The 25,278-nt window shown below is 38.8% G+C and overlaps 1 protein-coding gene across 8 annotated transcripts in view; it reads left to right on the top strand.

The window, feature by feature from the left end:
* The first annotated feature begins 3,632 nt into the window (after window positions 1-3,632).
* The window catches only part of LMO3 (LIM domain only 3), a 64,468-nt gene continuing 42,822 nt past the window's right edge, over window positions 3,633-25,278 (top strand). The window contains exons 1-3 of one of the 8 annotated variants that reach the window (XM_070048465.1): window positions 3,637-4,074; window positions 7,576-7,643; window positions 12,801-13,014. In XM_070048465.1, coding sequence (XP_069904566.1) covers window positions 12,809-13,014 — 206 coding nt within the window. In that variant the 5' untranslated portion in view covers window positions 3,637-4,074; window positions 7,576-7,643; window positions 12,801-12,808. The other 7 variants (XM_070048462.1, XM_070048466.1, XM_070048464.1 and 4 more) reach the window with 7 other exon arrangements.

Genomic DNA, 25,278 nt, shown 5'->3' with positions numbered 1-25,278 from the left:
ACAGAATTTTACAGAAGCATAGGAGCAGAGAAGATTAACTATAAGAATTGTTCTTCAATGAAGAGTATGAAATTGAGCTGGGCCATATTGAATGAGATAATAGTTGGAATAATTTATTGAGAACCATCTATAAGCTAGTCACTATTGTAGATCCTAGAATCTTTAACTTTGTGTTACCTGTATCAGTTTAGAGAGCTTAATGAAAATGGAACAGTATTTGAAACTCAGTTTGAAATCTTTCTACTTATCTCTTAGGGAGTAATGGGGGTAAGAGGTGTTCAATGGGAAATAGTTAAGTCATATAAGCATGATGAAAGTCAAACACTTAGAGAAAGACAGTCAAGACCATGATCTCCATTAAATTCAGCTCCAGGGTGGGTTGCAGGACCCTCCAGACCCAGTTCACAGCCACATTGAAATGTGAAGTTTCTAACCAGTGTCTAGACTCACCAGACTCACAAAGAAATAGAAGATTAGAAATTTAGTGGCATCTTCTTTTAGATTGTATACATCTAACATCTGCTAGAATTTAGCCAAGATAAATATACTACATTTGTCTCTGAAATATGAAGAAATAGCAAAATTTTCCATGTAAAAATTAAATATTAGAGTTTTTTTTTTAAGTCTCTCCAAATCACATTGAAGAGGTCATAGCAATGGCCAGAAGTGTGGCCCAGATTCTTGTAAGACTTTCAGTTTGAAGCCTTGGATAAGTTTTCGTTAGCAGAGGCCGATGAGCGTAGTCAGGATGTGGAAAATGGAAGTGTGTAGTTGTGGAGGAGAAATTGCATCTCAGAAGGAAGTTTTCAAAACTTGTAGGAGGGAGAGATAGATAGTCATTCTACTGACCTCCTCACTTGCTTTTCATGTGTACAAGTCTGTTGTGCTATCTATAAAGGTAGAGAATTACAAAATATTTTCAAAGAACATCTAGAATATTGGCAACATTTAAAAGTTTGATTTTTTTCATACACTATCCAAAAAGATTTAAACAAAATTATTCTGACAGAATAATTCAGAAGAAATGTATCAAGTCTGTTAGGAAAGTTTTTGTTTATGTTTTCCTTTCTTGTGAAGAAAGCATTGGCCTTTACATTGTTTTTGTTCACAAGCTTACTTTAAATTGAAACCATTTCTATTTCCTTCAAAAAGCATCAATTATCTTTTTTAAAAAAAATGGAAAAAATCATCAGCAAATTAAAGTTTACTGTGATTATTTAATGGTTAAATAAATTGTCTGAAAACACTTAAAGTATTACATATTTTTCTCAGCTAATTGGAGGAATATGAGAAGAGTGTGTGACTTTGTTCAGGAAGTGATTTTGTTTTAAGCAGATGAAAATTTTGTTTCCACTGAGGACTAACAATCTGATAGTTATTTTGCTCTAAGTTCTATTAAAAATCAGTATCTGATAAATTACAAAAATAATATTGGAACTCCTCTTGGTTGCTTCTTTTTACTTCTTGATATATTGAAAATCAGTCTCTGGTTTCACTTTCTGCTCCTACAAAATTAGGAGACTGTTTAGCCATTTCAACTCCATAAGGAAACTGCTAAGACCATTAATTTCCTTAAAGATTATTCTTGCCTTCAGCTTGTTCACAAAATGTTAAAATAAAATAAACACTACTGCCAAGCTCCTCTGTTCTTACTAGGTTAAATTTAAGGTTCTAAAATACTGTGATACTCCGAAAGAAAGCAGAGCCTGTTTCGCTTTACAAGACATTGATACTGTAATGACATACAATTGAATGAATAAGGTACAAGATTCTAAGGATTTAATAGTGAGATCTGTATGTCAACCACTAGTTTGATACAAGATGAATTTGGTTAGTTAATCACTGCAACTTTTGTAAAATCAACGCCTCTTTAGTATGCTCATATATGTGAAATAGCTATTTTGGGGTGACATACTGGTACATGGCAGTAGAGCCTTTTGGATTTATTTTGGGGGAAAAAAAAGAACTTAAAAACTGAATAAGATCTTATCAAATCTTAGATCAGTTACCCCTCAAGCAACCTATCCCACACATATTTATGTATGCATATGTACAGAAATGTGTATATTTGTGAATAATTGCAAAGACACAGAAAGAGAAAATTGAGAAATATCTCTTAGTCATTGGAGAATTTTTTTTCGAAGCATTAAAAAGCCATTTAAAATGATATTGAGAAACCAATGCTGTCAGGTTCAAAGTGTTCAATTTCAAAACCCTCAAAAAGACAAATATTAACTCTTTTTCTTAGACTGCTAGGCTGTATTTTGTTGACAGTAAGTGTAATCACGTTCCTGGAATGGTGTAAGCTATGTATTCTGTTAATATCACAAATGGTAAACAGACCTTAGACACCTGTATGTGGAAGAGGATTCTACTCGCAAGCCCAGTGGAGATGGCTGAGATACCAACCCAAAGAGTAGGGAGCAGGGCACCAGGACACAGGGGTTGCCAAGTTGAAATATGGGTTCTCTCCAACTTTATGTTTGCCGTTTGGCCTTGGGCTTTTGTTCAATATAACATTCAAATTCCTGGAAAAAACAGCTCATTCCAGTTCTGCACCTCAGTCCTTTGGGGGTTAAACAAAAAGATGAATGTAGCTATGAACTCTGTTCATCTTCAAACTAATGGACTCGCCCTCCCTCCTCCGTCAGTCTCCTTCCCCTCCTCTAGCACCCTTTGTCCACTTTTATGAATTAAAACATGCACACACACTCGCACACACAGGGAATCCTGCCCATTAATTAAAGGACTTGTCAGCCCCAATCCTAGATTCTTACAGTGCAGGAAATGTCTCTCCTTTTAAGTGCAAAACCATAACATTACCATTTCCCCAAGTGCCCTCTGTTTTAGGCTGCTTTCCTAATTAGAGGGATGATAACAGCCCTGCTGATTGGCATTATAAAAGCACTAGTTTGGCTTCATCTGTCCCAGGTGTGCTGTGTAATTTTTTTCTTCTCACCGTTTCAGAGCACTACCTCTCTCCTTCATTGTTCCTTAAAGTTTTCATCTGAGGAATTAATACAGATAAAAAGACATTAGAAAAGAAGCACCACTGCCAAAGCTCATCACCGGAACCTTTTATCAAAAGTACAAACTATACAAGTTAGAGGATTTTTTTTTTTACCCTTTTGTTTCTGAGGGTTAAGGGGGTGGGGGTGTGGGGGGGTGGGAGTGTAGAGAGGAAAGAGAGGAGAGGCTGGGGGAGAAACACAGCTCTGTCAATGGACTGAATGCACCATTAAAACTGGCGTCACTACAAAGGTTAGAGCAGATCTAACTGTCAATACAGTGAGTAGAGTGGAGTCCAGTAAGGGGGAGCTTTGGTGAGAGAGAGATACTTTGATATTTTGGAATGTTAGAAGGGTGAATGTGAAAAATTGGAGGTTGGGGATCTAATTACCCAACCATAATTGGGGGCTAGGGAATAAGTTGCAGTCCTCTCTACTCACCGCAGATCAATTATGTTAAGAGAACATCTGTAAGTAGAACTTAATGAGGTCCATTAGAGCAACATGTACAGCCTCCTCTAACAGTACTTGTCAGCTTCTTGGATGAGCTGAAGGAAGCTGCTAACTAGGGACCTGGCGAGGTGTTTAAATACTGGAGGAGCAGCTCTGGCCCACTCAGGTTTTGTATGCAGTTCGGGGAAGAAAGTGAGAAAGAGAAGAGCACATCAGAAAGACAGGAAGGCAGGAGCAGAGGTTTCTTTCATTTGTGTTGCTGAATTTCGAAGAGCGATGGTGGGAGTGTGCACGGTGGGGGCCACACCAACCTCATTCTTCCCTTGACTGGGACCCTTCCACTGCACCTGGACTTGCAGGGCGGGCTGTCCTGTTGCTCCCACCCCCCCACCTCACACACAACCTGTCTGCTGCCCTTAAAAAAAAAAAAAAAAAAGACGGCAAGCTCACAGAAGCATCTTTGGGACGCCACAGAAATCATTATTGAACACCCGCACACAAAAGTAACCTGTGAGGTGTGTTTTAAAGAAAGACACAGCCGAAAACTTGAAGACGTATTTAGAAATATACATAGCCATCCTATTTTCTTGTGGCAGATCTCCTTTGAGCCAAGGTAAGTAGTATATATCTGATCACCCTCTCTACAACCCCTCCACCCCATTCCTTCATCCCTCTCCCTTCTCTCTGCACCCCCTCCCATAAAGGTATCACAATATAAGACCCTTGAAAAATACATTCTTTTTTTTTCTTTTTCTTTAACAAGTGTTGGGTTGGAGTGGGGTGGGGATAGTGGATTAGGTAAATTCTCCCCTCAAATGTATGAGGAGTTGCAGGCACAGGGCACAGGCAGAAGGTAATCGGACCAAGAAGATCTGGCTCTTTATGGCAATCCTTTTGCAAAGATTTCCGAAGGATCTGTAATTAAACTGGGTAGTTTACTCTCAGGAAATGAAGAAACTGCTTGCCTGGCTGGATCCAACCTTTAGCTTGGCTGAGTAAACAAAAGCACAAATTCTTCTTTCAGTTTTTCCTTATCGGGAGGGGTGAGACTTTGGGGTTGGGGGGAGCCAGGAAAACAGGGGGTTCACTGAGGGTTAATGGTGTTTTTCACAAAGTGTGAGCAGCAGATGATTAAATTCCACCTCTTGTTCACCAGATCACTTTGTGTGCACTTGTATATTTCATTGTCGGCGACCGCTGATGATCACATCTGTGCAGTACATTAAGTGGCAAGCCTCTTCATCTGCACGGGGTTTTTCTGATGATTTTTTTCTGTGAATAATTCATATGATTATGAAGAGAAAAACTGCTATTTTCTATCTCTCTCTCTCTCTCTCTCTTCTGTAGCACAGATTAAAAAAAAATCTTGCTGTAAATTGCGTGATTGGGGAGATAGCCTGCTTTCAAATAATTTAATTCATGACAAAACCTAATTACTGTCAGGTAATACCCTGTCAGCTTTAATGCATTTCATCAGTCATAATGAAAAGAAGAGCATTTTATGACCCATCTAATTATCATTACATTTTAGGGGAAAATGAATGGCATGGAGCTGAATGTTAACTATTCCATTTTATTCCTTTACACATGTGGTTTGGCATATTATTCACTAAGTTCCTCTCTCTCTCTCTCTCTCTCTCTCTCTCTCTTGCTTGCCAGTACAAGTGTGGGGGAACATGGTAAAACTGAGAGGAAAAAGCAGATTTGCAGAAAGGGAAAGAGAAGGGATGCAATTAGAAACCTGGGTATTTGTTCCTTAAAGGAAAAGGTGACAAAGTGGTTAATGTCTTTGCAGGTTGGTGTTGATATCAGGAATCTTACTGCCACAGTCCAAATAGAGTACTAATTACTGCGAATGATGTCACCGTAGGCAGAGGAATAATCCCATCATTTAATTAGTTGAATGATTTAAACAAAGATTTGCATAGATGCACTAATCAGTTGCCATGAATTACAGAGCAGCAGTTGCCAGCGAGGGGTAACAGATCATACAGTTGGAGGGAAAAAAAAAATCTCATCTCCTTGAACATAATTAATTTAATTGTCCTCATTAGCTGTACCATTTGTTTTGATTTTATTTCTCCCTTTCCCCACACATACTTCTCCCTCCCTCCCTCTTTTCTTCTCAGTGCATTGGCTGAGCGCGTGAGAGACACACGCTCTCTGGGGTGTTTTCCGAGTGGCTCTAGTAGAGAGAGGTGGGGTGGTGCAGCAAGGAACTAACTGAGCGGATGGGTGAGGTGCATGTGTGCCTGCATAGACGGCCCAGGAAAGCCAAACTTAAGAAACCTGCCTATGCACAGAACAAGTCAACGGAAGGGGTTCTCCTTAATCTGCCGTCTGTGAATTTCGATATTTTTCAGGTTAGTTCTGAGTCTTGTTTCCTTTTTACAGGGAGAGGAAAGTAAGCCACCTACATTTGATTCTGAGCCTTCAATTTGCTGCACTATTCTTTATAAAGAGAAGCATCATTTAGCTTAAATACTCATGGGGGGGTGCTTTGACTTTAAAAAATAAAACTAGATCTCAATAAAACCTGATGGTGCTGAGAAGAAAAGTTTTTCGCGGTGCAGCCATTCATTGAATCTTCCTTGGCTGTTTCACCGTTCAGATTTGGGCTGTTTTTAAGCTTGACCTTTGACAAGGTTTTGTAAAATCTGGGGAGGATGCTTTAACAGCTGCCCAAAGAGAGGATGAGTGAAGTTCGAAAACTTAGAAAAATAATGAGGTTTTACAGCTACCGGTGGCCTTTCTACACGCAAAGTAAAGAGGAGAGGGGGTGAGGGAGGAGCGGACCTATTGCAGGGGCTAAAAAGGTGTCAAGGCCTTAACACCAGTCTATGAGGACAGAGAGGTAACGGTAGAGAAACAGATTCGTTAAGTTCGTCCCGGAAGCATGTTTCCTGGTGCTGTGGGGTGCTTTGCGTTGGAGCATGTGAGTTTTCAAGGACTCCAAGTGATTGCAGGAGGTGTGTTGTGGCGCTGTGATGGTGGGGGCGGGAGTCGGCTTTGGTTAATGGGGAACAAGTTCACAGTTGGGTTCTTGGCCACTGGGGAAGGGGCGAAGGAGGGCGTGTGTGGTCGCTGCACCGGGCTGGCTCGCGCGGCGGCGACTTCAGCGAGTTCACCAGTGGAAGTCAAACGCCACCCCCGAGGCATCATTCTTAAAGGGGCGGGTTGTGGGCTCTTCCGGTGTATTCTGGTGACAGTTTGACTCCCTTGCTTTGATTTTAATTTCCATAATCGGTAGCTCCAGACAGGGCTTTGGGAAGCAATCTGCTCCCAAAGTGGCCACGTCTTCCAAAATGCCCCGCTTGTTTTAGGAGCCCTGCCCTTAGCCTCCGGAGCTCCTTCGCAGTTCTTTTTTTTTTTTCTTTTTTCTTTTCTTTTTTTTTTTATTTTTTGCACGGGTCCTGGAGTAGGTAGGGTCCTCTGCCCAGTCAAATCCCGCAGAGGTCACATTTTGCGTGCGGGGTCGTCCCCAGCGCTCGTGAGTAGCATATGCATGCGGTTGCGCCGACTGCTCTCCCAGGCTTGTAAATTTTCACCCTGGGAAATTAGCAACAAAGCCCGATGCGTCTGGAGGCTGCCTGGCACTTTCCGAGGGCGGCCGTACTTGACTGAGCTGCAGAGCAGGCACGCGAGAGCCGGCGGGCGAGGGAGCCAGCGAGCGCGGGAGGGAGAGCGGCGGAGGAGAGCCGAGGGGAGGGGAGGGGGCGCGAGGTAAATAGTCTTCAATCGCAAGGCAGCAGCTTCTCGGTGGTCGTGACAAGCTCCGCCGGCTCCGTAATAACTGAGTGACCTTTTCTGGGGCTGGATTAGGTCTGGCTGGGAAGGGATTGCATGTTGCAGCTGCGAGAGCCGGGGCTTCCTCCAGCTCGGCTCCTCGCACGCTGCTGGGGTAAGTTGTGTGGAGCCAGGACGGAGAGAGCCAGCCTCGGACTGCATGCACTTGCCTAAAAGGAGAACACCTGTGGCTCAGATGCGGTCAACACCTTTCCTTGGCGGATCCTGGAGGACCTCATTATTTTAAACTTAAAAAAAAAAAATAGAGATTCCCTCCCCCCCTCCTTTTTTTTTTTTCAAACAATGCTTCTTTTTGACCTTTCCCAAGGAGAAGCGCTACAAAGCAGCCACTGTGCTCAGTGAACGGCCTCCCCCCTGTATCGCTTCATTGAGAAGGTAAGTGCAGCCGCCGTGCACACACGCGTCGGCTTATTTGTGCTGTGTGTGTCTGCGGGTGCGCGCGTGCGTGTGCGGATGTGGGTATTTTTTTTTTTTTCTTCCCCAGCTTCTCTCCTTAATGAGGCATAAACCGGAGCTGCCACCCAGCTCCGGCGCTGCAACTTTCACTCGGGCTGCAGCTCTGCTGAGACGGTTTTGTTTAAATCATGGGAGGCTTCATTATTTTTATGATGAGACATGAAATAGATGCAGGCGGACGCTGGTGATGGAAGGAGGGCGAGCGGCTGCGGCGCGCAGCGGCTCAAGTACGACTCGAGTGCATAACAGCCAAAGTTCCCCACCAACTGCAGCATTTTCACACCCCTGACTCCCGGGCCCGCAGGGGCGGGCAGAGTTTGCCATCGGGGGAAGTATTTGCTCCCAGTCTCAGGGAGGACGCGATTCGCTCCTGCGTAGCTGGGGGGACACCACACTCATTACTTACTGGGATTCATGACACCTCCCAACCCTCCCCCCCCCCCAAAAAAAAAGAGGTGAAATTGCAGTATTTTAGTTCTGGTCGACACTTCTGCCTCGCCCCCTCCCCAGAGCCGTAATAAACCAAACGCTGTTCCTGTGCGAAGGCAGAGTCGCAGTGTCTGGGGGTGGCAGCGCGGGGTGGGGGGGGGGGGAGGGAAGTGGCCCAGCGGAACGGGGTGCCTAGGTCCTAATGGGCTGAAATTCAAACTGATGCAGCACATTCTTCCAGGGGCTACCCAGACTGCTGTTATGAAATACAAGTCAGATTTATGATCTTTTTCATATTGAACATGATATGCTATGCTAACGCTGCATGTGACAGTTTAATCAAATCCATTTGTTACCAGGAAGCTAAAGGGGGCCGCTGGGATTTTAGGATTACGGGCAGAGTTAGGGAAGCATGTGGCTTTGTCATTCGCCATCGTTTTGCACACCGCCACACCGCGAGGGGTTCCGTGTGTGCGCCGTGTCTTGTCTGGCAGCCGTCTCCCTTCCCCCACCCTCTGCCGCCACTCCGACCCGCTCCCAAAGTGGCTTCACAATAGTCCGTCCTCGGCGGGGTAGGCAGCTCACCGGGTCCGCACTTGAGCCACAGCAACCCTCCCTTCGCCTTCTGCCTCTGGGCTGGGTGCTCCATGAGAAGCTGCTGCAAGTCAGGCACGACTAAGTCAACTCATGCAGAAAAAGGAGAAAAGTTTTGGTAAGGTTACAATCTATCATAGATGCACTTTGCGGGCGCTCTTCACTCTTGGCTGCTCCAGAGCTTTGCTGCTCTTCCGCTGTTTATGTGCCTTTCTCAAAGATCCACAATATTATTGTTGTAACTGCTTTGAAAGACTGCTGCTTAAACCAATTAATCTTGCTAGATGCAACAAATACTGCTACATTCTTTGCAAACCATCCCTGTGTGGCTGCAAAGACACAACCACAAAAGCTTGGAGGGTAAACTCCTCAAGGGATTCTTTGTTAGAGTGTATGTATGTTTCTTATTTTTTTTTTTTTATTTTGCATGTGAGCTGCATCAAAATTGAACTCAGTCTTGCAAATCTCTTGTTGGCCTTTGCCAAGCACTAGCACTTTGCTGCCATGGTAACTGTAATTAAACTGATAAGAGTGGAAAAATGTCAGTATCTCTGAGCCTTGCAGCTGCATGGGAGAAAAAGGGAATCAAATTGGTTCCCAGCTCCATTGCTCAAAAAGGGGAGGGGGTGGCAGGGGAGGGAGGGGGGTTGGGAGTTGAAGGGGCAGAACAGAGTTAAGCAGCTCCAGTGCCTGAGATCTGGGGACATCTATTTGCATTGTTGTCCCTTAGGGGGGCTGCAGCCTGTAGGGATGCTCTGGGCCAGTGAACAGAGAGAAACAAGCTTTTAGGCCCAATCCAGCTTTCCAATCTGGGTTGGGGGCTGGGGAGAGGATGAAGATGGGCAGGAGGAGAGGGAATCTTTTGTTTGGTACTTCTTGGCAATGGAGTGGCTGTGTTGGCCAAATTCTTTTAATCTGTGTCACTGCTCCCAGCTGCAGAACCTGCATTCCCATTTTAGCATCTTTCTGAGGCACCTCAGCTCTTCCAACTCTCCCTGTATGCTGGATGCCCTGGTCCAAATTGCTCTCTGTGAATCTTCCGACAGGGACACAATGTTTCCCATCCGCTCTGTGTAGTTGGTCCAAAATTATAAAAGACTGTGTCTAAGTGCTGCAGATCTTTTATGCCGATGATGATTATTTTTAAACCCCTGTGTGTTGTGGAGTTGTGGTTACTTTGTTGTGTTAACTACTGAAGCTGAGACTGTGCGGATGAATGGCATAGAACAAGGGAACATAATGGGGGCAATCAACCGTTAGGCCGCCTCACAATGCAATCCAGGCAATTAAAAGCTCACCAGAGTTTCAATGAAATGGTTCTACTTATTTCTGCACACCACACTGCACAGGCTATTATTTATGTCTTTTTTTTTAATTATGATTTCCCTTAAACTGTCAAATAACTCAGAATGGCAGAGTCTCAGAGGCAATAAGAATTTCCCTCGGAACAATTTACATGCCAATCTAAAACTAGTTATGAGCCCTGATGTGCTATGAGCAACTTGTGAAATGTTTCTCAGCCGCGAACCCATAACTCTACCCAGACGTGTTCTTCTGGGTGACGAGGGAAGGACGCTGACTGCTTTATGCCTTTCAGGTTCCTGGCAACGTGGTGACTACAGAATTGTTCTTTTTCTGCAGTTAACTTGCATAGCATTGAATGATTCCATTTTCAAGAGAAATGTGATGGTGTTCTCTGTGCCGGGATGGAGTGTAAAATATCAAACTCCTTTTATGCCCAAGGCCAAAGAGAATGTAAGAGTTTCAAATATTAATTGGCCTCTGAGTGCTAAATTGATATGTCAACACAACAAAAACATTTTGTGAAGACAAGCGGGGTAGCGTTGCTTGTGCCAAATGTTGGCATCCCCTGTCTTGGTTGCAAAGCATTTTGTGTAAAGACAGCTGACCTTGTACACCAAATCGAAGTTACAGAACTATGGGGCGTAGAGCCTGCCTACTACTAAAAAACTAAGAAATGTTTCTTAAAATGTTTTCATCTTTGATCTTTGTGATTTGAAAAAATAATCAACTTATAAGTTAGATAATTAGAATGACTAGTCTTAATATATCTCTGCCTGTTTTCCACCACCAAATCCAGAATGTCAGTTAGCAAACCAAAATTTCCCCCTCCCCCAAGGTGGACGGCTAAGAGGCACTTGTGTCTGTCCAGCCCTGTAATTAATTGGATTCATTCCTTGTGGAACCTAGCTAGAAGAGGATAACTAGTTCGGATCAAAGAAACTTCATTTGTTAGAAGTTCTAGAGAGTGAGATTTAGCAGAGCTATCAAGGGTTATGATTAATCTACACTAGGCCCTTAGCTTCTTCAAAGAAAAGGAGCAGAAAGCAGGCTATAGGGATACCACCTGCTCTTCTGTACAAATCCAGCTGCTGGTCTGCAGCTCCAGCACTGCGGCTGTGCATATCATTCAGAAAGCACAGCACCCTACTTTCCTCCCTGCCATTCCCTACTGCTCAGCTCTACCAGGCAAGTTATTTTCCTATCAAAGTTCAACACATAACAATATTATAGGCAAGTCTTACATTACTGGTAGGTAGGAAAGTTACTCGACTGTACAGTTGCCTGTGATTATATAAACAAACAGACAAAAAAGATGGTGAACCTAACAGGGGTGAAGCCTTTATCTAAACGTGTCAGAAGCAGCTGGAGAAGGGAAATGTGCAGAAAAGGCAGAAAATTGGAGTTTCACATCTCTTTTCTTGAAACTCTTTCAAATGCATGCGCATTTGGTGTTTTGGATCCTTCTACGTCTAAGTTTAAAAGTTTATCCCTGGGAGAGGAATCAAAGTTTAGTGAAGAGATCTCTGGGCTGTAAGAAGGCCGCTTTGCCCCAGGCCTGCAGCTAGTTTAACTGCCATTCAGTTTTCAGTGAGTCCCTTGATCTCTCTTAGCGCCTCTGTATCATAATTTGTAAAATGAGGGAATTTGGAATTGATGATGCCTGCAGTATTTTATGGAACTTAAAATGTGTTATTTGATAAAGGTGAAGCTTTGAATGGTTACCCTCAGCTTTTTTCAAGGCTGGGTGTTTGACACCTAGGAAATAAGAAATTCAAAGATGAATATCCATCACCGAAAAGATTTCAATCAAGTTGTAAAACCCTTAGAACCCAACCAGATTCCTTTATTTATGATATGCATATCATTTTAAAATATATAAATATCCCTATGTCTATTATAGCGCATATATAACATACGTATGTATTTACCAGGAATGTTTGTGTAAACTTTATATGTATATTTAGACTTTATCTTCTATTGTTCCTTCTCCTATAAAACAAACAACTGCATGTTTATGGTAATAAATTATTCAATTTTATACTTTACTTTTATATATAAGCGTGTTGTTATAGTTAAGAAAACTGCCAATAATATAGGCACTGACTAATGATTGTGAGTATAAATATATTTTCTTATTTTAACATAATGAATACTTTGAAATGTCAAGGACACAGAAGAAAGTATTTGGATGCAAACAAGCAATATAGAATTGGCCATCTTTTCCGGTTGCTGTACTATGTACTTAACTATAACCGTTTCCAAACTAAGGAAGATTAGGGTACATTCTTCTCCCATCAAGCACATATTAAGTGAAATCTTTAACCAGTTAGACAAAACTGATTTTTGTTTCCTGTAGACTATGCATGGGTTAGTTTGTTAATAGCTTTCTTTTCAGGTTGCTAGCCATTTATTCATATTTTATTTTTATAAAAACCATTCTGTACAGAGAATAGGGGCCCTATGAAATAATTTAATGTTCTTGAACTTCCGATCTGTAATGTCAACTTATTAGGTACAACACGAATTTATTACTATTACCAATTTTTTATGTGTGACAACAGATGATCCAGTAAGAACTGAATTTCAGACTTTTTGTTTCCAAAGATCTAGCTTGATTTTCTACAACAGAAAATCTCATACTGTTACAAAAATTCAATATTAAATATTTAACTTGTTTGAGGTTCTTCTGACATCTTTTTATTCTGTCTTGGAGTCTCAGCTCTCTTTTCTGTTTTTGTCTTCCTTTAGGTATACAAATGCTCTCAGTCCAGCCAGACACCAAGCCGAAAGGTTGTGCTGGCTGCAACCGAAAGATCAAGGACCGATATCTTCTAAAGGCACTGGACAAATACTGGCATGAAGACTGCCTGAAGTGTGCCTGCTGTGACTGTCGTTTGGGAGAGGTGGGCTCGACCCTGTACACTAAAGCTAATCTTATCCTTTGTCGCAGAGACTATCTGAGGTAGGAATTATCCTTGCACACCAGTGATGACTGGATGCCTTTTAAAATACATTTGTAAGTGTATATTTTTTTTGGTTTGCTTGTTTTATTTCCTCACCACCAGCTTATATTCCTGCAAGATGTTGACCTATCAAACTTCAAAATGTTGCCTGCCCGGTGTGTTACCCATATTATTCCTTAAGGAATGGCCAAGGGAGCACAATATCTAATATGTTTCAACTTGGCTAGCTTGGAAACTCATATTTAGGAATCAGTTGCTCCTCTGCCTAAAGTGAAAATGCTGGTTAATGTCAAGGATGCATTTGGTAGAAATCAGCATATGGTAAAGTGTAAAGGCAAAGGTAGGATCACCTTAACACATAGGAATGGATCAGCTCCTGGAATAAACATTTAAAATCTTTATTTTAAAAATGTTTAACTTGCAGAACACAATATGGGAAGTAGTTTAAATAGTGCCCCTTGGTGGGGCCTACTATTTTTCTAAAATTATTCAGCTGACCTTTTTTGTTTCCAGAAGTCAGTTTTAAATTCTTAACTGGGATTTACTAGTATTTTTATCATACAGTTTGAAAAACTTTCCTCAGTTGTGAAGACATCGTCTCCTCATGGCATTCCGAATGGTCTTTGCAAAGACATCACTATGCGTAGGACAGCCTTAGACTTGCCAGTAGCTTTATGGATTACAAACAAAGTAAAGACTTGCATCATAATGAGGAAATGATAACCACTCTCCAAACTGTGAGCAATTGAATTCTTTCAAGACAATACAAATGTTCTCGGTTATGATGCCAGCCAAACGTGATTCCCAGTGTTTAGTGCTCAGTACAGAACTTCTATTGGAGAACTTCTATTTTGCTTTTCAGAGAATTTTGTGACTTGATTCAACTGCAAATTACTTATATTAATAAAGTAGTATCTATCAAATTAGAGAAATGATATATGGCATCATTTAGGTTTTCATATTTGACACAATTAATCATTTTTCCAGTCTGACACTAAGCAATTTATTTAGAAATTTTTTCCTTGATGACACAAGATTTATCAGTCAGCACTAACTCCTTAACCAACTTGGTCAATTGGGGTGGTGTCTTCTGGGGAATTTGGTCCTTTTTCATGTACAGAATTCAGTTATTCTCTATCAGATTCATTCTCTATAAAAATATATCATTTGATGAATGGTAGATACAAGAGTGTGCATCCAGGACTATATCAGTTTTCCCACTTTCCTCTTTTTAGGACTGTGTCTTCTGAAAACCTCCTAAGTAATTATGACCACTTGTTACTACTTGTATTAAGTAATTATGACTACTTGTTACTCTGTGTTGCAAGTGCGCAAAAAGGATATGCGGTGCCAACAATGGGAAGCAACTCTCACCAGCCAAAATTTCTCTCATTGTGGTGGCATAAATAATCAGATTTCACTGTACAATGTGAATTCTTTTAAACTTTCCAGTCTTTGAACTTTTCCCTTTGAAATAAAAATTTCTCCCCTGCCCATTGCGAATTGGAGTCTCATTTTTACACAAAGCATTTGTATTTGCTTTTCATGATTTAACATTGCTTTTTAGTTTTCCTTTGTCTGTACTAACTGATAGTCCCAATTTTTGGACTCCTTTGGGCTTTTGCATTTGTTTATAATTTCCAAGTCTCAAATGGAGTTATGTTATAGTTCCAAGCAAGGGATTTGTAGATGAGAATATTTCAAAAAGTTCCTGGAAAATTTAATTAAGAAATAAGTTTATTTTGGTGCAAAAATTTGAAATCCATGCATAGTTTTTTTTTTCATAATACATATCTTCTATGAACTTTTGGAAGACACTTGTGTAATCTGGGTAAGATTATGGTATTTTAATAATCAAAAAAGACAAAAATTAAGTCAACTTCAAAGAAAGTCATTTAAAATAACTTAGTCTTTAAATTAGTACTATAAATTTCCCAATGAAATAACTGTGTTGCGAGTGAAACAGCTTTACAATTGTAAGTACAGTAGTCAGATGAGAAAGCAACCTTAGATTTGTGTTGTTTTATTCTTTCTTCCAGTAATAACAATTATGATTTTAAACTAGTATTTGATAGTCTCAAGTCATATCAGAAATTGTTACTATTTCTAAGACAGTGTATGTTGCTTTTTGTGGTTCAACTTTGCATTCATTTCTGATAGGCTTAAACCTTTAATGTTGGGTATTGTATGAGAAATCTATTATACTCTTTCAATTATAAACCCTGATCCTGACTTCCACTATGTTCATTTCTCAGAGTACAAGTTCCTCTTAAATTGGTCATTGCCACATTAGTGGCCAGTTGTTATGTTAGCAGTCTAAAGTGTATCCTTTATTTAAACCAAAGGTTTACTCTCTATACCGGACTTCTTCAGCAACTCAATCAACCCTCAAACACTAAAAGTGAAATGGAGAATTTGTGTGTGTACAAAACACCATGTTGTGTTTTATAGCTTATGCTGCAGATACAGTGTTTAGTTTCATGTGGTAAGCATGTGTCTCAATTAAATGTATAGATGTGTAGATTATATATGTCCCTGACTTGCTAGTGAAAATAGTCTGGTTCCATATGCTAAGTCAACAAATACAGTGAAGCGGCTCTCGTTTACAAAGAGTTTCTTTGATTATGTGTAGTCATTCAAACATGTTTATTAAGCCCTCCTTGTGTAAAGTATAATTTTAGGCAATGAATGAAACTAACAAAGGGAAGCAAGGAGGTACACCTAAAATCTTTACTTATTGTTTACTTTTGTTTACTTAATTACATAAAATCTATAATAAGATAAGTGAACATGTAGTATTCTGTGGCTGTTTTCCAGAGTTTTGACAATCCTTTTTCTAATTTTTTCCGTAATTTAACATATTTCCTTCTTGCATTTTCACACAGCTAATCTTTAACCAGCTAAATGTTGTGAAAAGCTTGATTATTCTATTTTGTTTTGAGCCCCTGGATATTATATGATTTCTTGGATGCACCAAGCAGGTCATAGTAACTTAGATTTGTATTTCTCTAACTCATTGTTACCTAAGTGAAAATATGGAAAATTTACAAGAACAAAAGTAGTTTATCTGCACTGAAAAATTATTGATTGTGGGTATTGTCTCGGACCAGATAATTATTCATACTTAGAGGAAAGTTAAATTGTTTACCAATTGTATTTAGCTTCCTAATAAACTTGCTCTTTGAAAGAGAAAGAAAAAATAAAAAAAAAAAAAAAACCATTACTAACTCTGAGCAACAAGTTTTGAAGTCCTGAATTTCACTTTGTATTCCATTGAGTGATGATAATGATAACATTAATGATTTGAGATATTAAATAACATGAAAATATAAACATTGAGATAGATATTTTCTTAAGGGTTATATAAACTATTACTGTGGTAAATTTGATGTCTTTCTAACTTTTTTCTCCTTTGTGGCACATTAACTGTTTAAGAAAAAGAAAAATGTTCTATGATTTTTGTAGAATTTGAAATCTTAACAGTGGAATAGTTAATTTTTTAATCTGTAGACCTCGTAGAATACCTTATTTTGCTGTAGAATATAAAAGGAACATATCGGAGGACTTAGCGTTTCTTCCTTTGCAGGATTGTATTCCTGCTATGGAAACCCATTAGATAGAGAGAGAGAAGGATCCACTTCTAAAATCTTCCTCTATTAACATGCTTTCTGAAACTATGAATTTGATTTGTTCATCAAAAGTTATATGCCAAGCCCCAGAAATGTATCTGCTAAAAATCTGTCCAACGCATTGAAAGCCATTTATATTTTGTAAAGATGAGCTTTTGACAAATTAGACAGAAAAGCATCTTTGAACCATAAGTTAGAGTTTAAAGTTAGTAGTGTCTGAAGTAGATAACAATGGTCACGTAAAAATAGCAAAGTTTTTAGAATGACGTTTTAAAAACTCCAGTCACAGCTAACTGTCATCCTTATTTCAGTTTGGAAAATTTGAATAAAGCAGCCAGTGGATAATCAGAGGGGTTTTTTGGTTTGGTTTTTGTTTTTAGAATCAGACTTTATGCTTTATGGCAAGCATTAAACAGTCAGATCTGGGAGAAATATTAAAATATCTTCATTTTCTTCTTGGAGGCCATAATCCCAGAATTTAGCACTTGGAATTTTAGGCAAATTCTGCTTGTTTTTTAAGCCTGCAATTTTTTGTGCTGTATTTTAAGCAGTAAGTCGATATAGGCTCTATCCTATCCTGAATCTCTCTGTATCTCTTGCCAGAGAGTTTAGTCAAAGCTGTTTGCTGTCATATATGCCGTGGAAGCTGCTTATAGCTGTTCCTATGCGAGATGCTGTAAAATGTCTTATATAAAATTTAATGCAATTTGCTATTTTTATATGTGAGGATGATCTGTTTAAAATGAAACTACTGGGAAAGAGGGATGCTTCATGCTCTGCCATAGTTGCCAATTAACTAAAATGATTTGAAGCCTGCTCTGCTGAACACAGATTTTATATGCTTTAATATAATAATATAATAACTCTAAAAGAGAAAATTAAAATAAAATGTTACATAGAGCATCAGTCTCGGTAGAACTTTCTCACATTGATCAGACCCAGTGCTTCCAATTCTTTATGTAAGGTTAAATTTATATTGGTACATAATTATAGCTTTAAAAGTAAATATGAATATGTTGTTAGCTTGATATTTTCTGGTAATTCACAGTGCAGTTGCTTTTTGATATTGAATAAAGTATTTCTTCTTTTCTTCTTCATTGTGACATTTTCTTATATTAGGCATTCGGAAACATTTTCTCTGGAAAGCAGTGCATTATTAGTATTTGAAAAATCAATTTTTATCGTTTCAAATTCTGAAAACATAAGCTTTCATCTGAAATGAAACTCCCTGCAAATCAGCTTTTCTCTAAAGGCTTCATTTGAGTTTTTTAAACACTTTATTGGAGATTATTGTCATACTTAAATGTGTGGGTTAATCTAAGTATCATGAAGTATTTTGACCTATGTATATATTGGTCTCCATAGTTTATTACAAAGTCCTCACAAATATTCTACCTTATTCACACATTTATAAGAAGTTGCAGTTTTAAGTCTATTTTTCCTTTTATGATAGGAAAGTATTATCGGATTCTATTTCAAACATTTCAGACTGTTGACTGTGCACAAGTCAGGAGTGATAATTTTGTACAATACTTTAGGTGACTGCTTTTCACTAGGGGAAAAGCTTGGAGGATTCACAGTAGACTTCCCGAGTGACAGCTACCCTGCAAAAATTACTGTTCAAAATATGTAATCCATATACAGAATTGTATTTATAAATTTATCTGCAATATCTCTCTATCCTAATTCCACAATGCAGCTATTTTTAATGAATAAATATTTATGTATTTAGTATAATAAATTATTTTACTTTTGTGGATTTTTGTTTTTGGTTTGTTTATACATGTTTATACATGTTTATACATGTTTATACACTTAAAATTCTACCTCCTCCCCAAAATATTAAATTTCATACTCATTCTGTGTCTTTGTAGTTTTAAAAATATGATTATGCTACACGGAATTCTTCAGTTAGGATAGTTTTATACATAAGATGGGTAAGTTAGACATACCTGACTTAGCAAAAAAAAAAAAATCTGTTTCTACAAGTGTATTTAGGATTAAATGCATCTGGAAGAACTACATTTGAGAATTGCTAAAATTGCTTATTTTGCACTTTATAAATACATAGAATTCTGGGAAAGAATCTCTATTTTTGGTTGCTCTTAGAATATATCAAAGTATGCCAGCAGTTCCTTTATAAACTGACCATTAACTTCCATTAAGTGACTAATAATACATTTTAATGCTGTTTTGACTACATAAACATAATTTATTAAGGAATCACATTTCTAAAATATGCTGAAAGCAGTGATTTTTAAAATGATTTTGATGAATATATACATTGTAGAAATGTGTTATATAGTTGTTTTCTGCCTCGTATAAAAAGAATATAAGAATTACACCAATCTAAATGACTATTGTATTTTCTTTCTGTGAAAATTGAATCTTTATTTTTTAAGATTTATTTATTTATTTATTGGAAAGGCAGAGCGACAGAGTGAGAGAGAGAGAAAGAAGAGAGAGAGAGAGTAATTTGCTGGTTCATTCCCCAAATGTCTACAACAGCCAAGACGGGAACAGGTTGAACCTAGAAGCCAAGAATCCCACGTAGGTGGCACAGACTCAAGTACCTGAGCCGTCGTCTGCTGCCTCCTGGGCACATTAACAGGGTGGTGGATCAGAGGTGGAGGTAGAGATGCTGGTTCTTGAACCAGTGCGTGGCAGATAAAGGGGTGTGGAGGCAAGCTTAACTGCTATGCTGCAACGTTAGCCTTAAAGTCTTAACTTTATTTTGAAAACACTTTTCCAGATCCTATGAGAATACCTCCTGTTATTCAAAATCATATACTGTAGCCTCATCCCATCTTCAAAAAGAATTAATTAACATTTCTCACTTTTATCAATAAATGCTAAAGTATATGATCTGAATATGCTGTACAATATCTTGGCAACAAGAAAAGTAAAAATATAAATAGGAATACTCTGTTCAGTTGGCTAAGTATTTTATAAAGCAGCATTTGCATTAACTACATTTCCTTTCAAAAGTGTTTTCTTTTTTTTGTTTGTTTTATCAAATAGTAAGCTTTGAAACTACAAATTCAGGTACTTAATGCCAGCTAATTTCTCATTAGTTTAGACTCTTGCACTAATCAATTCTCTTTTTTTAAGGATTTATTTATTTATTTGAGAGTTAGAGTTACAGAGCAAAGGAGAGACACAGAGAGAGGTCTTCCATCCACTGGTTCACTCCCCAAATGGCTGCAACGAGCTGGGCCCATCCAAAGCCAGAAACCAGGAGCTTCTTCCAGTCTCCCATATGAGTGCAGTGGCCAAAGGACTTGGGCCATCCTCTACTGCTTTCCCAGGCACATTAGCACTGAGCTGGATTGGAAGTGGAGCAGCCGGGACTTGAACTGGTTGGCATATTAGATGCAGGCATGCAGGCCAGGGCTTTAGCCCACTGAGCCACAATGTCAGCACCCACTAATCTGTTCTTATAGACTCTTCACCATGCTAAGATGAAAGACAAGTTATAAAACTGTAAAATATCTAAATTTATTTCTGTTTGACTTTTATCATCCAATTTTGATTTTCTCAGCTCCAAGTGAATTTATAACTTTTATTTCAATTTATATTCCTATTATCATAACACTTATTTTGATGATTACATATACATTTCCCTTTTCAAGGTATTTATAAGAAATTTGCTTTAAAGTAGAAGTTTCTATGCTGTGGAACAAGAAGTACAGCATTTACATCCCCCTTCCCTCCTTCCTTCCTTCCTTCCTTCCTTCCCTCCCTCCCTCCTTCCTTCCTTCCCTCCTTCCTTCCTTCCTTCTTCCTTCCTTCCTTCCTTCCTTCCTTCCTTCCTTCCTTCCTTCCTTCCCTCCCTCCCTCCCTCCCTCCCTCCCTCCTTCCTTCCTTCCTTCCTTCCTTCCTTCCTTCCTTTCCTTTCTCCTCCCTCCCTCCCTTCCTCCCTCCCTCCCTCCCTCCTTCCCTCCCTCCTTCCTTCCTTCCTTCCTTCCTTCCTTCCTTCCTTCCTTCCTTCCTTCCTTTCCTCTCTCTTCCTTCCTTCCTTCCTTCCTTCCTTCCTTCCTTCCTTCCTTCCTTCCTTCCTAAGGTTTGTTTATTTATTTGAAAGGCAGAGTAAGACAGACAGAGGAGAGACAAAGCGAGAGAAAGAGAGAGAGATTTGATTCACTGATTCACTCTTCAAAGGGCCACAATCCAGGGTATGGTCAGGCTGAAGCTGGAGAAAGGAAGTCCGTCCATGTGTGGCAGGGACTCGAGTACCTGGGCCATCCTTCATTGCCTTCCGTTCACATTAGGAAGAAACTAGATGGGAAGCAGAGCAGCTGGGACTCAACCCAGCACTCCAACATGCGGCTCCAGTGCTGCAAGTGACAGCCTAACCCACTACACCAAAAAGCTAACCTCATTTCATTTCTTACTTTAAAACATTTTTTTGCTTATTGCTTTTATCCTTTTATTATCAGTTTTAGTGGATAACATCTCTCTGAATGAAATAGGACTAAGGCATAACTTTTGATTATGTTTCTTAAACATTTATCATATTCACAAACTTCCAACATCTGTCACCTGTGCATTTACCTACACCTTTCCTGGTTTCTGTCCCTAAATGATCAACACTTTTTGATAAATGTTTTCTTCTCAACAATGTTACTGTAGTTAGATAAATGTTCTAAATGTTTTGCAGATTTCCATTGCTCTCCAGCGTTAGTTTTTTTTTTTTTTTGATGCAAAAATCTCTAGCTGTGGGCTTTACTAAGTTCAAAATAAAATCACACTTGAGATAAATATTCATCTTGGAATAGTCAGATCCCTGATTTGAAGTTGGAAAATTAACATTAAGCTGCGTGTATTAAGTTAGACTCTAATCAGCATGTGTTGTTATGATTCAATTTAATATTAAAAACTCTCCAACTGGGCAACTGGGAAAATAAAAGACTCTTAGGAATTCAAAGATTATTTGCAGAGGAGTGCAGCAAAGCCATATTTAAGTAAAATTGTTATTACTAATGTGGTAGAGCATCATCCACGTTAAATCCATCCTATTAATAAAAGCAGAAAATCAGTTTTAGCAAACATAAATATCAAACACGACAAGGATAAGTTAGGGGGTATGGAACTTCATAAAATATTTAATAGTAATCTAAACACCACAGAGGAGAAAAAAATCCCATCTCATTTTTATGTAGGGGTCCCAAAAGGCACATCATGGGGGGAATAGGTAATTTTAGGTATTGCTAGTTTATTAGTATGTTCTAAAATTTTTAGGACAATTGTATGTTTTTATTAAAGCATTTTAATAGAGATACATAGTTATATATTTTTGAAATTATTATCTTTTTATTTTTGAAAGACTTCAGAATCTCTTAGAAATTGTCCTTTCATCAGAAGCAGAAATTAAAGTATGTTATACCATATGTCTTATGATATAGGGCATTGTGTTTATTTTATTTTTAGCAACTCCTCAATAAAAATATATTCTGACCAATAGTTATATAAAGGTAAAATGAGTAGATTAGTGCCTGTTTATTTACTTGGGTAAATTGGTGGGGGAGGTGGCTGGAAAAAGTAGTCATAACTTCTTTCTTTCTTTATTTTTTTTAAATTTTAGACAGTCACAGTGGACAGTGAGAGAGAGAGAGACAGAGAGAAAGGTCTTCCTTTTCCGTTGGTTCACCCCACAATGGCCGCTGCAGCTGGCGCGCTGCAGCCGGCGCACCGTGCTGATCCGAAGCCAGGAGCCAGGTGCTTCTCCTGGTCTCCCATGTGGGTGCAGGGTCCAAGGACTTGGGCCATCCTCCACTGCACTCCCGGGCCACAGCAGAGAGCTGGACTGGAAGAGAAGAGGGGCAACCAGGACAGAATCCAGCGCCCCGACCGGGACTGGAACCCGGTGTGCCAGCGCCGCAGGCGGAGGATTAGCCTATTGAGGCGGCACCGGCCCAATTAGTCATAACTTCTAATACCAGACATACGGGTTAGAGCTAAGTGCAAGTTTATTTGCATTTCACAGGTTCAACTGTTCTCAGATTGTGAGTATAATTTTCAGTTCTGTAAGTAATTCATGTGAATATCTTTTGAGGATCATTTGTTCTTTGGAAGACACCAAGAAATTACAATTAAATTGCCTTAAAACGTAAAAAAAAAAAAGAAAAAAACTTGGTATTTTCTGTGGGAACCAATTAGAAAAACTTTTAGAAAGCTCATAAGCTAGAAGAATCCTTTCCCTCTATAGTTTGCTGGCAAGGTTGTATCAGGGTTTTTATTTATGATTACATGCTTTGCTATCAGAACTCAGTCTGAGTCTCCCATGTTTGTAACAGAGACCCAAGTGCATGAGCCATCACCTGCTGCCTTCCAGGGTGTGCATTAGCAGGAAGCTAGAATTGGAAGTAAAGCCAGCCCTCAACCCCAGAAACTTAATAGGTGATGAAAGTGTTCCAAGAAGCGATTTAACCACTGCTCCACATGCCCACCTCACTCTGCATTTTAATAGTTTTATGAAACTACTTAGACATTTACATTCCATTCAAATAAGTAATAAATGTAGAATATTATATTTTTAATTGATTTTATATAATATCAATGTAAGAGGTAGTGTTACTAATATTTTCCCATGTAAAGAAGTAAGATCCTCAAGATAGGAAACTTGGGAAGAACTTCAGGGCAAGTTATTTTTCCAACTTTCTACAACTAACAAATGTGCTAATTGCTATTAAATAGTCAAATAAAAAATATACAGTTTTATTGTATTTATCTTATGGTACCAATATGAGAAGAATTATAATCAGGAAAACTTAGAAACATTTTTGAAAAAGGGAGGTTTTAAATAAGTAAAAATTGGACTCAATAAAATTCCTTTTGTAAAGCTGAGTCTCAGTTATATTTTGGGTATAGAGTAAGAGAGAGTTAGCTCCTAACTATTTGTGTTGCTAAATCTCTGATCACAGATATTGGTGAGCTATCAAGAGGCAAAATTGACGTCACTTAGAAAACACCTGGCAGTGCTGTCCTCATTTTCTCACTTAATGAACAACTCTATGATGTGGCACAAGGCCCTGAGATACAGCACTGAAGAAAACTCCAAAATAACTCTACTCCTTAAAGAATCTATATTCTAGTTAGCGGAAGCAGATAATCAACAATATATGTAGAGAGTACATTAGGAGGTGATAAATACTATGGGAGGAAATGAAGCAGTATGGAATTTTTATGAGTGGCAGAGAGAAGGGGATTGAAATACTATGTAGAGTAGACAGGATGGTCTCATTGATGGCCTTTGTGTGGCTGGGCTGAGTAAAGGCGAAGGATGCAAATTTTAGGGGCAGCCATGGTGCTGGCTGTTGGTATCCCGTCATTGTTACCACCACGAATTCCTCTGTACATTTCTAGATATCCCCTAGGGAAGTGATAATACTTCCATTTGAGGACCACTGTAAAAAGCTTTTATACTTGGGCCATAATGAAATCAATTCGATTTGGGATCACAGAGTCTACCTGCTGCATTAAATAAGATTGTTTTTTCATTTATTAGTTATTGGTACCTTTTTTTGAATGTCTTTTTATTTGGTTCCATTGATGACCCATTGTGCAATATGAATCTGAAAACAGACCTCTGGATTTGGTCACTTGACGATTGCTATTTCCTGAGTTATGCTATAAGTGTATATTTGATTTTTAAGTTGGCAAGTCTACATATATCTATTAATATGGTTAATGGACTATTTAAAAATCATAGCATTTCTCTGTGAAATACAAGGAAATGCCGATATTCATGAGCTGGGGCTTCAAAAATCCCAACATAGTCTTCAACCTGGGTAACACCTTGGCCAAAGATATCGTTAAACTCTGTCCATATCACAATGGAACTGATATCTTGTGGATATTAGGAAACAAAAATTGTGAAGATGTGGATTTTTCAACTGTAAGTTTGCTATTCTTGAAGTCAATTGTTCTGAGAGATGATTTTGTTGTCCTTATTTTAAAGTCAAGCCAAACTCTATTTAATTAAATTACTTTATAGTTCAAAACATTTAAAGTAACATGTTTGTTCTAATTATCTTAAGTGTTTTTAAGTCCAGCATTTGAAGACGATACATTAAAGGCATACTGTGACTTAAAATAATTTAGTGAATTACATTCTTGATGAGACAAATGCTACCTAAGTGCTGTTTATACTTTTGTTTCTCACCCCTCACTTAACCTTGTCACTAATGTTAGTTGTGATTCAAGAAGAGCTAAGCATTAGATTTCAATACTAATGATTAATATCATTCTTGTTTATGAGAGTGGGATTTGTATGTACAAACTATATTTTAAAGATGCAAAAAGTTAAATTTACACTTTAAATATGAATTAAAGTCCTTGATCCTGTTTATATTTATAAAATGGGTTGGGATATTATCATGAGTATTTCCTAAGAAACTGTGCTGATATTCCTGGAGTTTTCCAAGGAGGCAATGAATGAATGTGTAAGCTTTTTGAATGATGACATCTACATATTACACACACATAAATCCAGAAAGCTGGGAGAATGTGCTAGCCAAAGGACTTTACAAGTGTTAATTCTTATTTTCATTCTACATTTTAGATGCTTTTCTTTTACTATTTCTAGTGGCCCTGCTATTCTTGGAAGGTGGAAAATCAGTTTTAACTGCCATC

This window comes from Oryctolagus cuniculus, chromosome 9 (assembly GCF_964237555.1).
Source record: "Oryctolagus cuniculus chromosome 9, mOryCun1.1, whole genome shotgun sequence".
Taxonomy (NCBI): Eukaryota; Metazoa; Chordata; class Mammalia; order Lagomorpha; family Leporidae; genus Oryctolagus; species Oryctolagus cuniculus.
The sequence above is the reverse complement of the archived record's forward strand: the minus strand, read 5'-3'. Positions and strand labels throughout refer to the sequence as shown.